This window comes from Phoxinus phoxinus (genome assembly GCF_949152265.1).
Source record: "Phoxinus phoxinus genome assembly, chromosome: 13".
NCBI classification, from domain to species: domain Eukaryota; kingdom Metazoa; phylum Chordata; class Actinopteri; order Cypriniformes; family Leuciscidae; genus Phoxinus; species Phoxinus phoxinus.
This window is the reverse complement of record NC_136888.1, coordinates 21415407-21432962: the sequence shown is the minus strand read 5'-3', so window position 1 is coordinate 21432962 and position 17556 is coordinate 21415407. Positions and strand designations below refer to the sequence as shown.

General features: G+C 36.9%; 1 protein-coding gene across 1 annotated transcript; it reads right to left on the bottom strand.

The window, feature by feature from the left end:
• Positions 1–2031: 2031 nt before the first annotated feature.
• Positions 2032–17553, bottom strand: acss1 (acyl-CoA synthetase short chain family member 1). Its single transcript, XM_079632782.1, has 15 exons — positions 17474–17553; positions 16005–17095; positions 15707–15803; positions 13787–13986; positions 11371–11546; positions 9418–9570; positions 7971–8118; positions 7105–7242; positions 5776–5868; positions 5525–5637; positions 4707–4833; positions 4320–4447; positions 3379–3442; positions 2998–3119; positions 2032–2792 (listed from the first exon to the last, which is right to left on the bottom strand). The coding sequence occupies exons 2-15, from the start codon at positions 16345–16347 to the stop codon at positions 2616–2618; spliced, it is 2079 nt and encodes a 692-aa protein (XP_079488908.1). The 5' UTR covers positions 16348–17095; positions 17474–17553; the 3' UTR covers positions 2032–2615.
• Positions 17554–17556: the final 3 nt, after the last annotated feature.

The window sequence follows — 17556 nt, the reverse complement described above, 5'->3', positions numbered from 1 at the left end:
TATCACAATTGCAAAAAGAGCATGTAATTTTATATCCGAATAGAAATTGTTCTATAAACAATTTGGTCTATGTTAATAGAATGTTTAATAGAATAGAATATATTTCTATGTTGTATCATTTTTTTTATATTACAGCAGTTTAATTTATGTTATTATAATTCAACAAACATAAGTAACGATAATAATATAAACAAATTTACCTAAAGAAATTGAGTATCACAGAGCTTTTGGATCATTGGGAGTTTCATGTCTTGTAGTAACCAGACAATGTCTAGCCTGTTTGCATCACACACTTCCACACCCCTTAAAATAATGAGAAGCAATGGAACATTGCATGTTATATGCTTCCTTTTTTAAATAGAGTTTTAGACATAAATCATCTTTCAGAGGGGAAAACTGAAAATAAAAAAATAATTTCACCTCTTAAAAACTCCTTTAACTAGTAAATTTAGTTCACAAATGGTTCACATTCTGCCACCTGTTTGTCTTCTCTATTTCACAAACCCCAATATGTCTATTTTCATTATTTGCACTCATATTTTTCAGGACATGGATAGGTCAAACAAACAAACTTAATTTTATACCTGCACTACTAATCTCTAATTTCTGATATTTTATGCAAAAATAATGTACAATGATTTATGTACTATATTTGAATCACTTTATTTGGCACGAGACATTCAACATTCCCTATCTCACCGGGAGATGGCGCTATTGTGAAGCCACCGTTCTTGACCTGTGTGTGAATGTTTATTGACTAAGATTGTATGTTCGATTGTGTGGAAAGTCAAAATTATTCGAAATTACTGGCAAGACATTTTGCTACCGAGAACAAATTTTTATAAAAACAATTCAACAAAGCCATCAGTAACCTATTATAGAAACATTTGAGTGATTCTCTGAACGTAAAGTTGATGATAAAGGAAATAATAATTGAAAAGATCAATGAAAAGATCAAATTGGCTCTAGACATTTATGTACCAAATTATGAAACCCCCAAAAAGTCAAAATTTGTGCAGAATCTTTAATTCTTTATAACCTCCAATAAATGCTGCCTGTAAGTGCTTAGAAGCTCCTGTCACTTCTCTGCAATCTTGGCCCATTCTTCGCTTGAAAAAGCTTCAAGATCACTCATACATTTTATCACATTACCACTGCTTTCTTCAAATTTCACCAAATATTTTCAATAAGATTTAAATCTGAAGACTGTACAGGCCACTCAAGAACATGCCCTGAATCAAGCTTCAGTAGATTCAGGTGTATACGTTGGGATGGTTTTCCTGCAGGAAAGTACATTGATCATCAAGCTTCAGTCTCATAGACATCTTTGCCAAAAAGGCTTGATACTTCAAAGAATTCTTGATGTCCTTCATACAGTTAAGATTTCCACTTTCCTGCTATGCTGCTACACCGAAGCACCCCCATAACAAGACTGGAGCACCTCCATGTTTGGTATGTATGGTGTTTTTTGCACCAGACACCGCTGATCCATGGGTCCAAAAAGTTCCAGTTTGGTCACGTTATTCCATAAAACATTCTTCCAGAACTCAACAGGTCTAACCAAATGAATTTTAGCATAATCAAGTAGGCTTTTATGTTCTTCTTGGTCAAGAGTGGCATTCGGTAAGATGTCCCACATGAAGGCCATGTTGTCTAGTGTTCTTCTTATACTCCTGGCAGAAAATTGAGGGTTTTTCTCAGTTGCTCTGATCAAACATTTTATTCCCCTCAATGATATTGTGCTTTTTCTTCAACACCCTCAAAGGTTTTCTAGTACAACACATTTTCAACTTATGAATAGGGCTGCCAGCTGTGCTTCTAGGAACTTTCAGTGTTTTTGAAATCTTCTTATAGCTAGACTTTCTAATGTAATAAAACAATTTGCTCTCTAACGCTTTTGAGAGCTCTTTTGACTTGGCCATATTTGCAACTCAACTTTAGCTCATGCATGGGCTAAATGTAATGTGAATAATTATGATTGCAACTATTAGTGCTTTATATTAGAAATGAAGGAAAAACAGAACGCCATATAATATATTGAAACATTTTTAATGTTCAAAATAAAGATTTTTTTATTCTAAGAAAATACTAAGAATCAAATGGAAACATTTAGACTTCCACTTATAATATGTGAAGCATGTATCATATCATTGTCATTTTAGTATTGATTGAATATTAATCAGTTATATCATGTTTATTTTGTCATAAACATTAGGAAATTAAGGCATAAAACTCCAAAGAGGCTTCAAAGAAAACAAGATGAATATGAGAGGTGAGATTTACTTGAAGACAAACTGATTGAGCACCTTTAAATATAAAATCATCTCTCATGAACAAAATACTGATGTTCCACAGAAAATATCATCCAGTCTCTGCCTACAGGAAGAACACTGTGCAAAACGCTTCATGTTTAAAAAGATGTTTGTACAAGTTGTACAAACCTCAAGGATTCAGGTCCATGTTTCTCTACATATGAAAGCATTTAACCTGCAATATATGCATTCTGTGTAGCTAACATTATTGCTACTCTCACATTTACACACAAATTACTTGTCATCACAGTATCATATTCATAGTTCCTCAAATTAAACGTGGCAACATCTCAACAGTCTTTTCTACTTCTTGGTTGCATGATTTTTGTAGTGTTTTTGTGCCTCAACGATCTCTGAAATGACAGAGGGGTCGTCCAGCGTGGAGACGTCCCCCAGGTTGCTAGTGTCGTGCATGGCGACCTTTCGCAAGATTCTCCTCATGATTTTTCCAGAGCGTGTTTTAGGAAGACGCTTCACAACCTTAAAGAAGAGAGCAGAGATGCTTTCACAGCTGACAAAACAAAACAACTACATCTTAAAACCATCTGTACAGACAGTGCTGGTTTAGACAACACATTATGGTCATAATCGCTCTTTGTAAATACTCTTGAATTACTTTTTGAATACATATAGATCAAACAATTAACACTGTACGTTGAAATAAAAAAGACGTTGCTGATTTTACCAGGAAGTGATCAGGGACGGCATATTTAGCTATTTTAGTAGCCACTAGGAGTCTCAGCTCTCCCACAACAGCCTGCTGGTTCTCAGTCGCAGATTCTTTTAAAACTACAAATGCAAATGGAACTGGTGAAAGAGAAAGACAGGAAGATAAAGTGAGAGAAATGTAAACGGGCAAGGTAAAATCCCATTACATTTGCTTTAAACACTGAATAGTTTGTGACAGTTAATTGTGTCTTTATTATTGTTGTTCTTTTCACAATGGCCAAGGGTGTTGTAATGCACACAATGAATTGTGGGTCAAAAGGTCTATGCTTGCTTGGGCGGGAGCATGTGTTCCAGATGGTTCATGAATGATAAAAGGTGAGATCGTCGGGGGCCTTACCTTCTCCTTTGATCTCGTGAGGAATTCCGATCACTGCAGTTTCAGGAACGTCCGGATGTTCATCCTGATGCCAAAGAAACACATAGTCATCCAAAACTTTGATCCTGCTCTTCCGTTCAAAAGTTTGGAATAAAGGTTTTTAAATGTTTTTGAAAGCTTATGCTCACTAAGGCTGCATTTATTTAATCAAATCAGTAAAAACAGTAATATTGTGAAATATATCAAAAGAATAGTTTCTATTTTAAAATGTAATTTATTCCTGTGATGGCAAACATTGGCAAAAAGCATTTTGATGAGCCATTATTCCAGTCTTCAGTGTCACATGATCCTTCAAAAATCATTCTAATATGCTAATTTGGTGCTCAAGAAACAATTCTTATATTTTTATTATCGATATTGAAAACACTTGTGCTGCTTAATACTTGTATGGAAACGGTGATACATGTTTTTCAGGATTCTTTGATGAATAGAAAGTTCAAAAGAACAGCATTTATTTAAAATAGAAATCTTTGGCAGCATTATGAACATCTTTATTGTAACTTTTGACCAATTCAGTGCATCATTGCTGAATAAAAGTTTATTAAGTTAATATTAATTTATTGAAAAAAAAAAAAAAAAATCTTTCTGACTCCAAACTTATGAACAGTAGTGCACATTTGCTTCAGCTCTGTAAAAGACTCTCTATAGAACATTTAAAATCATCATAATAATATAGGTCCCACTTTATATTAGGTGTCCTTAACTACTATGTACTAACATTTAAAGTAATCACTTGATACAATGCACTTATTGTGTACATACATGTTTTTACATTGTACTCATATTTATATATATATATATATATATATATATATATATATATATATATATATATATATATAAAAACCTGCATGTAATTAATTTCTGTAATTACGAATTCTGTAATGAACTTCGGGTCTCACCAGTGCATCTTCTATCTCAGCGGTGCCCAGCCGATGCCCACTGATATTGATGACGTCATCCATTCGTCCTGTGATCTGGTAGTAACCGTCTTTGGTGCGGTGCGCCCCATCACCCGTAAAATACTGACCTATGACATGACATGGCATCAGTTAACACCTTAAGATCAACTTATCTGGCGACTTTGATTTCAAACTTTTTATGAAGTAAAAACTTAAATGGAGTAATTGTGGCTGCAATTCACAACAACTGAAAGCACATTAAAAAAATTCTAAAATATTTTCCCAGCCAGGACCCTCACTTTAAAGACAAAGTCAGAAAGAACATAATTCAACAAGTATCAAAACTTTTATAAAAGGAGCTTCACGAGCACCAGGGGTCTGGCTCACCTCGGTACGGTTTGAAATATGCATCGACGAATCTCTGGTGGTCTCCAAATATGGTTCTGGCCATTCCAGGCCATGGCTGGCTGATGCACAGAGCTCCATTGACATCATTTCCTGTTATTATCTGTCCCTGTTGCAGAACCAAAAGGTTGGTGATTACTCCACACACCACTAAAAACACATGCATTGAGATGTCTCTCAGTTGATCTTCATGGAAGGGGGTAAACATCTCTGTCTCTCTCCCCAGAGTGTAACAAAAGAGTGCCTCAGAAGAAATTGGACCTGCTCCAGCACACATTATTACAGCAGGAGAAGCTAAGTGGTTCCAGGCAGAGCCAGGCAGAGCAAAAGACAAATATTACCTTTGTTTAAGTCTGAATAGGACAGTCTGCTAACAATTACTGTATCTAGAACAATTGTAGAACAAATTACTATAGAAAACACAGAAAAATAATTGAGCTTGCCAGGAAGTAAAGTGCTAATAAGAACTTGTTTTTTTTATTTCAGATTATGAATATATCTTACTATTGGGACTTTATATCTAGCAATTATGACTTTATTCATTTTTTCAGATTATGACTATATCTTACAATTGAGGCTTTGTATTTCACACAATTATGTTTTTTTTTTATTTCACAATAATCTCACAATGCCACTTCATATCAGTCATATTACTTTTTTTAGTTGTGAATTACAAATTACATTTGACCTAATAGTATTGTGTAATTGAGGAACAGAAACTACTATAAATGCACCCTATATTCCGAAACAGCAAGTGACCAAGCCATGAGTCAGGAAACAAATAAACAAGTATAAATCACCTTCTCCCCAAACAGTGCCGGCTGGATGCCAAAAAAGGGTCTCATTGCCATGGCAGGCCGGATCTCTGCTCCCGGTTCAGCTGGGAGTGGGGCGATACACACACCGCCAGTTTCTGAAGAGAGAGAGAGAGAGAGCCTGGTGAACAATCTATTTATTTCTGAATAACGTCACGCATGGTAAATCATCTGATCAGTGCTGCCAGACTGAAGATCAAGGGTATGTTATACAGACACAGCAGTTTTCCTTTTACCTGTCTGCCACCATGTGTCCACCAGAGGGCATCGTCCATCCCCGACCACATTATGGAACCATTCCCACGCCTCGTGATTAATGGGCTCTCCAACTGCCAACAGATCACACATTCACATGGTCATTTGTATAGACAAATTAATCGACCATAAACACTGCACTTAAAAATATGCTCTCTAAGTTGGTATGAGGGAGTGACTTTGCAATCCAAGGAAATCTTTGCCCTATCTTTTCAAGTGGAACTGACAGGTACAAAAGGGGCCAACAAAACCCAGACCGGCTGTGCACACAATCTAGTGATGTTTGTCGCAAAGTCATATTTTCCATTGTTGAACTCAAAAGCTGTGTGACTAAACTCACTAAAAATAATCTAGAGTAAGCAGGCTAAACTTTAACTGTGGCTGAATGTTCTCCCTGGTGGAAGTACAATATGTGCTTGAAACACCAGTGCTTCTTCAGTTCAAACCCTGAAAATGGTGACCTTTGAACTGGAGAGCTGATGAGTTCCCCATCCCCATTGTGCCATTGCAATGCACTTTTCCCTCTTACTACAGGAGCAATCCACCTCAAGTAACCCTGGGTTAAGTCGTAATAAAACACGTTAAATTATAAATAACACACTGACTTTCACACTGCTGCAACTAAACGGCAGTGAAACATTTAAGTCTCAAGATGTATTTACACTGAGTAAAAAATATTACTTTTTCTAACTGTATAATTAAAAAAACGTTTATTGTCATTTGAAATAGATTTTTTTTGAGTGTGATAATTAACAATACAATTCACATTGAAATAAAAAAAATTACAAAGCAGGTCAATTTTGATTTTGTTGGAGACAAATATCATATTAAGCCATTCTAGACAAAGTGGGTATGTGTTTAATACACACTGCCCTTTAAAAGATTGTAGTCGGTAAATGCTCACCAAGGCTGCATTTATTTTAGCAAAGATAAACGGTTAAATTGTGAAATAAACGTTTTTTTTTTTAAAGAAACGGTTTTATTTTGTATATATTTTTAAAATGCAATTTATTCCTTTGATGGCAAAGCTGAATTATCAGCATCATTACTTCAGTCTTCGGTGTCACATGATCCTTCAGAAATCATTCTAATATGCTGATTTGTTGCTCAAGAAACCTTTCTTACAAAAGAAAAGGATTTATTTTAAATATATTTTTTTTACTATCAATTTTGATCAATTTAATACATCCTTGCAGAAAATAAAAAACCTTAATGACCCCAAACTTTTGAATGGTAGTGTACTGCAACAAACAGATATAATAAATTATAACTCCAAATATATATTTGCCATTAAACTTTTGATTACTCACCAGATGCCAGTGTCTTCAGTGATGACCTGTCATATTTCTTCACCCAGTTATCCTCATATTTCAGGAGTAATCTGATGGCAGTAGGAGCTCCATAAAACTGGTTTATTCTTAACCTCTGAACTGTTTCCCAGTAACGACCTAAAACAGTCACAAAACACAGTCAAGACAAAGATAATGAAGTATTTCATTTACAACCACATAGCACTTCAACAAAACACAAGTTATGAGCTTACAAAAAAATTTGAACATCAACAGTAATTATGACTAATTAAAACCCAGTATTACACAAGCACATTGCCTAATTGATGCCATCACAGAAACAAAGGCTTTTGAAAAGTAGGAAGACAACAATAGAAAGGTTTCCTACAGAGGTCACGTTGTAAAGAGCACTGCTTTATGGCCACTCATGAAGACTCATTTCCATTAAAATACACTCATAAAGGCAGATAAGGCACATTTTACAGGTTAATGTGTCACAAGATTTTATCTGACACCTGAACAAAAGAAGTTCCTTCATTCTGAAGGGCTGGGAGGGACAGTAACCTTATCTGACATGATCTAGAGGGGTCACCACCTCATACAGAATGGACGAGAACAGGAACACAATTATAAACTTTAGGAATGAATAGTTGTGTCTCCCAAGCACTTCACATCTTGTTTAATTCTCTTTGTAGAGATGCATTTTAAATGTTTTGCAAATTGAACTTTACTTATTGTCTGCAAATGCTTTGGCAATACGAATGCACATTTTTTTTATCATGCCTATAAACCACAGTAACTAAAACTAAAAAAGAAATAGAGTGCATGTGCATTATACATAACATGCCATTGCTCATAAGTACATGTCATTTCTCCTGATATTTCACCTGGATTTGGGTACACGGGTGTACTCTCAAACAGAACAGAAGTGGCTCCATTACACAGTGGTCCATACACCACATAACTGTGACCCGTAATCCAACCGATGTCAGCAACACAGCCAAACACATCTCCAGGTGTGTAGTCAAACACATACTGCAACCACAGACAGGTATTCAGTTACACAAATGGACAAAAATTACACCCTCTAAAGCTATTCAGAAAATTGATTGCTGAATGTATTTTCATTGTGCATGTTATTGTAAATGTGCTATAAATGTGGTATGTAAATGTAGTATAAAACATTTTATGTACTTTAGGTTGCCAGGTTGTACACACAAACTACAATGCAGGGCAAGGAAAAAATAGTTAGATTGTATTTTATTATTGAACTACAACATATTACATTTGGTTAAAGACACTGTAGGTTTAATAAAAAAATAACAGATTGAGTAGCATTATTATAAATATACCATGGCATATTTTCCATGTTACTTACCACCATCATTATTCTGTTCAGATATACGACAAAGAGCCAAAACATTATGACCACCTGCCTAATATAATATGCTGTTGGTCCTCCATGTTTGGCCAAACCAGCACCGACTCGCAAAGGCATGGACTGCACAAGACCCCTAAAGGTGTCCTGTGGTATCTGGTACCAAGACATTTGCAGCACATCCTTCAAGTCCTGTAGGTTGCGAGGTGAAGCCACAGTGGATTGAGCTTGTTGGGGTCCAGCACATCCCACAGATGCTCAACTGGATTGAGATCTGGGGAATTTGGAGGCCAGAGCAACACTTTGAACTCTTCATAACGTTCCTCAAACCGTTCCTGAACAATGTGTGCAGTGTGGCAGGGTGCATTATCCTGCTGAATAAGGCCACTACCACCAGTAAACACTATTGTCATGAAGGGGTGTACCTGATCGGCAACAATGTTTAGGTAGGTGCCACAAGTCAAATTTAGTCCACATGCCCTCATGCATCGATAAGCCTTGGGCACCCAATAACACTGCTGACTGGGAGGAACCCACAAACCTTGCCGTTTCAGAGATACTCTGACCAAGTCACCTTGCCATAACAATTTGGCCCTTGTCAAAATCGCTCAGATCTTTATTCCGACTCATTTCTCCTGCATCCAACACGTTGATTATGAGAGCTGATTGTTTGCTTACCATCCGATATACTCAGACCTTAATATGATCAATGATATTGGCTTCATCTATGACTGGTCATAATGTTTTGGCTCACCAGTGTGGTTGTGTGGTTGTGTGTGTGTGTGTGTGTGTGTGTGTGTGTGTGTGTGTGTGTGTGTGTACACACACATGCAGTACATATTTCCATATGTATTTTTGCACTTTAAAAAAAAACTTCCATTTCAAACTTTGCTCAGTGTTGTGATATTCAGCCAGTGTGACAGCATCAGTGTGATCAGAGAAGCACAGTGACATACCTGATGTGTGAGGGAAGCGTAGAGCAGGTAACCAGCCTGTGTGTGCACGATGCCCTTGGGTTTACCCGTACTGCCTGAGGTATACAGCATGAACAGCATCTCCTCGCTGTCCATGGGCTCTGGAGCACACACTGGAGACTGTCTCGCCATCACCTGACAGACAGAAAAAGTAGTGGGTGGTTCCATGTTTAATATTTTTAACAAAATGTATTGCACTATTTTATAATTAAATACAAAATATGTATCGCTGGAAGACTCAAGGTTTCATATTTGGTGAATGTTTTATGATAGAAGTGATATTCTGACATAAATGTATTCTTTTTTTGACAGGAGAACACATCAAACTGGGTGGCTATTTTTGGTATAGCCACTAAACAAAACCACATAGGAACCTCAATTTTTGTGATATCAACATCAAATTTGGAACACAACTTAAGACATATGGCTTTGATTTTAGACCAATTCTAGAGCCTGTGACATTATTTATCAAGTATTAATTAGTAATTGATTGCTTTATTACTAAACTACTTTTGTGCTGTTTTAATATTTAATTTAAAATAAAATCATAACATGTTAATCCTGTAAATATAAGCTCAATAGGGGGAGGATGCGGTGTGAAGTTCTTCATCATTGAGGGGTGCTGTTGTGACAATAACACATCTTTGATATGGAAATTACACGGTAGGAAGAACAACTTTCCACACCTTCACATGCAGCTGTGACTGCAGAGCTTAAGGAAGTGTCTATGGTGTTCTTCAGAAATGAATTAATAATCACTCAAATGCAAGATACATTTTAATAATCACCTGGATATATATTATGCATTTTTCTTGCAGGCATAAATGTGTTAACTTTCAGTTATGTGCTTTGTTGTTATTGGCTTTTATCTGTTGTGTAATAAAATTATAATCTTTGTATAGTCTAAATGGATTTTCCTGCTTGTTTTACCACCATTAATGTTAAAGGCTAATGTGTTTCCTGCCAATAATGAGATTAAACGAAATATTGACCCTGCAACCAAAACATTATATCTTAAAACATAACTCTAAAGCCCATTTAACAGCATGTGGAGAGGCCCAGATCAGCCTATCATGTCTAATTCATTATTTCTGAGAAACTGCCAATTCTAGACAAGGAAAATGTGTGCCCTTGTACAGAGTGGGTGAACATCACTATAGAGACAGGCAGACATAGACAATTCTGGTAAGACAAAACAAGACTACTCAAATCAAGTGGAAACAGAACTATAGTCCTAGTCTTCAGTCTTAATTAGTTACAAATTATGGACACATTCCTTTCCCACTTCACAAACCATTAGAAAAGCTTTGAAAAGCCTTGTACCTTCTAGATGAAAGTGAAACCTTACTAACTGTAAACCTAGCAGAAAGTGACCTACACACTGCAGAGGTATAAAATAATTGGAAACAAGTATGCATGATTTGATGTTTTGGCAAATGTAAACCCTTTTTAAATTCTGCTTAAGCTAAACAATTTCTCCCTTGTTGCAGTCATGTGACTTTTATCTTTTATGGCTGAACAAATTATCTTTCAACAGCACATGTTTTGTCTGTCACATTGATAAAAAAACCCAGATAGAGCTCAAAACAAATAAAGAATAATTTTTCTTGTCTGATCGAGCCACCATAATTTTATACTTATTATTACTTATATTTCAGGTTATTGTCATGTGTTGTATGTATTGTTGTTTAAATTTTTGTTATTTTTTTATAATATATTTTCTACACATATAAAATGTTCTTTTGTTTTTTTAGTTAAGTTTTCTTTATTATATTACATTGCAATAATAGCTGGAAATTATAAAGGTATTCTGCTGGCCTTATTGTTGAGCTCTGGCAGAGAGAAATTCAACAATAAAGAAAATATTGACTAAATGTTTCTAGTTTGGCTTTCTAATCTCTGTACACAGCAGGAGGTCATTGTTGTGTAATTTACCTCATCTAATGGAATGTCTAGTTTGCCCATTGGCAAACTATTGTTAGTTCTCTTGGCCACAAAGACATGCCGGACAGACGGACAGCTCTTCACTGCTTTGTCCACCGTGGACTTCAGATCGAAGTGACGGCCGCCCCTAACGCCTTGGTTGGATGTGATGACGAACTTGCACTGGGCTGTGTGTATTGGAGAGAAAGATAAAATGAAACAAACACTAGAACACACTGACAGTGTACAGTTGCTGATACAGCCTCTGAGCTGCTGTGCTTGTTACCACTAATTGGGAGCTAAATTTAGATATGATGGCACTGCAAACATAATTAATTTAAGGTCATTTTTAAGAAAGCAATTGATAAGTTTGCAATATTTTAAGAAACCTGTCTCAACTGCAGCACTGTCGTTGGAGTTTATTTGTTCATACTACATCAAATAAGATCAGAAAGAAACATCTGCTCAGTGTCTGTTTTATTAAATAAGATAAAGACAGGCAGGTCTGAAAACAAACGCCCTCTGAAACTTATCTCTGTCCAGACCATCACGTACACATACACATCCCAAGATGCTCGTAGGGTTTACAATGCTCTAATGTAGCATGTATAAAACATTTATAACATAGAAACACACCTGTCTTTTCAGTCAAGCTCAGTATTCTCTGAAAAGCATGCAGGGCTTTTAGTATTTAGTAGAATTGAGTAACTAGGAAAGGACTTTAGAGTTTAAACCATGTAATGATCAATCAATTCCAATAGTCAACAAGAAACTAAAATTGACAATGTTAATATTTTAAACATGTGTACAATTCATCAGTGCATGTAAGGGGGAAAAATCTTCGTAATTTTCCTCTCACCAAAATACCTAAGCTGCCATTCAAAAGTTTAGAGTCGATAAGATTTTATTTTTATTTTTTTATTGTATTTAATTTTTTTTATTGTTTTTGAAAGAAGTCTCAATTGTTCCAAAATTAATTTTGTGAATGCAATTTATTCCTGTGATGGAAAAGCTGAAATCTTTCAGCAGCCAATAGTTTCACATGGTCCTTCAGAAATTCAGAAAAAAAAAAAGAAAAAAAAAATATCTTACTGACCCCAAACTTTTGAATGGTAGTACAAACTATTTCTAAAGATACCTACAGTATGTATTTCTGTAGAAACCACTTTTTAACATTTGACAATTCATACATTTTGTCATTAAATATCCTCCTAAAAAAGTTGTAAATGCCATTTCATGCTTCCTTTATAGGTGCAGTAAGCAATTTCTGAGAAACATTGTTGAACACTGTTGATATGAAATCAATCCATACAAACACACCCCTCCCTTCATTGCTCCGCCCCCAAAATGCACAAACATGCATGGCAAGAGTGGACGTCTCTTTATCATAGCTGAAGCAAAGCAGAATAATGCATCTCGAAAAACATTTCTGTCAGGGTTGGGGTGATGGGATGAAGCAAGTACTCGATGCAGAAAAGGGCTTTTTATTTAATAATAAAAAAAATAAAAAAAACAAGCTGCGTACTGCACAGGACAAGACTTAACAATAAAGCACGCAGCAGATGAAAACACGTGCCATGTGCGACAACGAAAAAGCACACGGCTGATGTAAACATGAACTGCGAGCTACACAGAACACAACACAATACCCGGACAGAAGATACCCGTAATACCTGAGTGAATGCTCATCCTGTGCGCTCAACACAACCGAAGAAAAACACACAGAGCATGAATGTCCGAATCCCGACACAGAACCGAAGCCAAACTAGACATGAGTGCCGGAATCCGAACACCACGCTCCGAACATGAAACAAGGCACACAGACTCGGCACGGCTCGAAAACCGTGCACTCAGACAAAGACAAGAAAATACAGTTTCAGGACAGTCAGGGCCCTGTCACAAAACCAGGAATAAACTAGACGGGAGTGACAGAACCCTGACAGTTTCTCAGAAATCACTTACTGCACCTTTAAATAGGCCGGAAATTTGAGCAACTGAACCTTTGTAAAGCCCCATCCTAATACTTTACTGACCAATCCCAGCAATGATGGCGCATCATTTTCTCAGTGCTCCTCTCCAATATCTGTTTAGATAGTTTCAAACATAATTTCACAAAAAAATTATCCAAATATAGACGGGTTTCAGTGGAACGTCAATGACCTCGACATAACAGCTGTTAGCGGTTTTGCCTCTTGAATGCGCGCACATCCAGTATTGTTTGTATACAAGAAATCCGTCTATACAAGAACTTGTTCTTGCCAGATCATATTTAATAGTGACACATGGTACCCACCCAGACACGGTGTAAGCGGTATAATTAACCTCAGGTTGTTAAAAACAAAACAATTATTTTTTTGCATCAATTTGTAGTACCGCTCTAGCAAAAATGATTTTACAGCTGGAAAAAAGCCCACATTATTTTACTCACCATCCTGAATTCTGCCAGCCAGAGCCTCTGAGCTGAACCCTGCAAACACCACAGTGTGTACGGCACCGATACGGGCACAGGCCAACATCGCTGCTACTGCCATGGGAGACACAGGCATGTAGATGGCCACCCGCTCTCCCCTCTGGACTCCATGACTTTTTAATGTATTGGCAAGACGACAGGTCATCTCCAGAAGCTCCCTGAGATTTGAATGTTTTAAAGATATAAACATACAGCTGAGTAACAGGAAATAATGCGGTGGGAAAGTAATCTGTGATGGTTCAATTTCAAGTGGTTCAAGTGCTGAACCGAAGAGGACTGAACATAGTAGTCACATCGTGGTCATGCACATCTGATATCCAACTGCCATTTATGGGGTGTAGTTTAATGATGTATTAATTTATACTAAAATAAAGTACCGGCAAGCTTTTGTTGGCCTGCTGAACATATCATTACGCAACGGATCATAAATGAGAAACAGACATGTGTGTGTCTAAGTAGAGAACCCTACAGTACAGCCTGCGCTGTACATAGGTCATGCCTCAAGTTTCTTTTTTATCACCTCCATATGGTTGTGTGAGATCAGAATCAAAACACTTTCACTTTCATACTAATGTGAATCAATGTCTTCTAACTTCCTGTTTACCCACGGAAGCAGGGAAGTGACGCATACATGCGCTGTGCAAACGGTGAAATCCTTTACACACATGATTGTGCAATCTGACAGCTGCTTCACAAAACAAACTGAAATGTTTACCATCTGACCTAGAACAAGAAATACTGGGGGAAATTAATCTTCACATCTCCGTAATAAAAGATGAGAAATGGTTAATTTTCAAGGTTCAGTGAGCAGGCTAGATCAGAGTAAACTGGCCTGCTGACCATCATGTTTTGGTAACAGTGAGGACAGTAGATCCTGTAAATATTTAGCCTACTGTGTTAACAGTAGTGATCTGAAACACAGCCAGGAAAATTCAATCCTTACTTCAGGCACTAGAGAGCGGGGGAACTCACATTCCATCACAGGAACCTCAAAACCAGCCTTTGTTCTCCACCAGAAAGTGCATGTGAAGGAATTCCCCCCAAACTCTTCAGTTCTGTGCTCTTATACCATGTTAACCCTTTCTATCTCTAACATTATAAAGAACAGTATGAACAACGGATATTCTTTTTGATATTTGCTAAAGATAGATTACATTTAACTGTCTTATGAAGTAAATTATGAGTGTTTTTAAAGTAACTTAAATAACTTTTAAGTGAAACTGAAATGATAGCAAAAGAAGTCAAAAGGAAGAACTAGGGGAAATGAGCATACTACATACAGTCCTACTCTTATGTGAACAGAATTCAATAGCAAAATGTGTCATTTGTTCACAATTCCACTGGAATAGTAACTTGCAGTGTTCTAAATAACTTGCATTGTTTTCAATTATTGAAATAAAGCTGAAATAAATGTAGATATTAGATGAAAATTTTGAACTAAAATAAAATAAGCTGAACTATTTACCTAACTTAAAAAATATATTGGGAAAAACTAATAAAAATGACAAAAGCACACAAAAAATTACTAAAACTGAAAATATAAAATTGAAAATATAAAAATAAAAGCTAATTATAAATATTATTAAAAACTTAGTATATAAATACTGGTATACTATATAGTAACCAGAAGCAAAGCAACCAGCATGCTGTTCACGATATGAATAAGAACTAGTGACTAACAGACTACTAGTCACTATACTAGACTGCTACTACTACTTGAATATATACTTGACTGACAATTTTAAAAATAAGAAACAGCAACACAAAAGTTAGTTTAAAAACACATGTTAAAACTGCTTGCTATTCCTGTGTGTAGAAAATGTACAACTGTGGGTGGGGGTTGATAAGGCCACATGTGAATTTCTCAGGAGCAAATACCTGTATGTGATCCTTTCCTCTGTGCCAGGCTCATCTTTCTCCCAAATCAAGGCCACTCTGTCTGGATCCTTTGCCACGTGCACATCCAAACAATTCACTGTAAATCATTGTAAGAGGAAATGACTTTACTGTTGACAAGAAGTTGTTCTTTCTGCAATTACAACGCATGCGAAAATGAAAAGTATCATCTCAGTTAAGATAAATACACTCATAACGTTTTGTTCAGATATAAAGACATTTTGTTTCAGGCGTATTGGGAAGTGGAGTAACTTAAGAGTAAAGAAACGGTGCGACTCACCCGAGACATTCAATTGCCCTCCAAGAAACCAGTTTATTTTCCCGCTAGACAGATCACAGTCCTTCACTTGATAGAAAGGTTTGGTCCATGCCAGCCTTTCCTTGCCGATGGATCCCCAGAAAGTTTCTGGATCTTTGACTGACAGTTCATATAGGTCTGCGTAGGTCTTTCCAGCGAGATGCGAGCTGAGGTCCGGTTGAGCCGCGCTGATGCTGCTGGACTGAGACCTCGCATGACACCGTGAGATGAACACAACACTTTTGCGCAAACATTTCTTGTTTCTAAAGACAATGTTTTCCCTGACCAAAGAAGTCAGCAAGCTTGTGCTCACACGTCCAGCCATTTTCCCGCACAGTTTGTGCTGGAGTAAACTTTGCTCAAGTTTCCACAGCCCGTGACCGTGACTGATCCTCCGAAGAAAGAGAGGGAGGAGGAAACTTGTTGACAAAGAGCTGGTCTGAAGAAAACCATACTACAATCCGCCCCCTAAATCAGATTCACCATGAACCAAACCAATGCTGTGCCTTTTACAGGCGATTACAACAACACTACTATTTCTTTTGACTGGGAGTTTTGAATGTTACATAATATTGGATTGTACGGTCGTCTTGCACTCAGTCACACAACAACCCGAAACGAATGATTCAGATTAGGACGCTTAAACATGTTTTGTTTTAAGAATCGGTGTACTAATAGTTTCAAAACAAAAGCCTATTATCACATATGCCTTGCCGTCTTTATGTAACATGAAAGTGTTATATTTATACCTCTGAACGTTGCCTACTCAACTACCCCAAAGTCTGGCTGCCCCCTAATACTTACAGTGGGGCAAATCAGACAGACAGACAGACAGACAGACAGACAGATAATGGATGGACAGATGGAGAGATAGCCTCTCCTCGCTTTTCATACAGACAGATGGATGGATGGATGGATGGATGGATGGCCATTAAATAAAATAAGATCAGATGAAGGAACAATGTCTTCTCTCTCTATTTTGTGTTGTTAAGCTGCATTGCACCATGGACTTCATCCCCAAACACACATTCAGAAAGTCTCTGTCCTTTTGAGCCTCTCAGCAAGGTGGTGCCCTGTGGCACAATTAACACACACACACACACACACACACACACACACACACACACACACACACACACACACACACACACACACACACACACACACACACACACACACACACACACACACACACACACACACACACAGAGAGAGAGAGAGAGAGAGAGAGAGAGAGAGAGAGAGAGAGAGAGAGAGAGAGAGAGAGAGAGAGATTAGTTTAACTAATGTAAACATGCTGTAAACGTAATTTGTTTACATTTTTTCATAACATGCTACTTTTTTAAACGAGTTATGCACTGCACCGCATTAAGTATAATGATCCATGTTAATTAAAGCCAGAACCTTCCAGCGTAATTAGAAGTCAGGATATGTGTGATTAATTTACTTACATCAGTAATTTGCAGTAAAATGGCCTGGTCAAAAGTTAAAGGGTTAAAGCAAAACCGCTTCCCCTGTACTCTGATATTACGTA

Bases quoted from the DNA above. Each gene is read 5' to 3' on its own strand.
- acss1 (XM_079632782.1), bottom strand. From the start codon at position 16,347: ATGGCTGGACGTGTGAGCACAAGCTTGCTGACTTCTTTGGTCAGGGAA. The intron at 13,987-15,706 runs GTATTTGCTCCT...TTCAAATCTCAG, and splicing joins GAGGAAAGGATCACATACAG to GGAGCTTCTGGAGATGACCT. The intron at 4,448-4,706 runs GTGAGCCAGACC...GTCATGTCATAG, and splicing joins ATATTTCAAACCGTACCGAG to GTCAGTATTTTACGGGTGAT.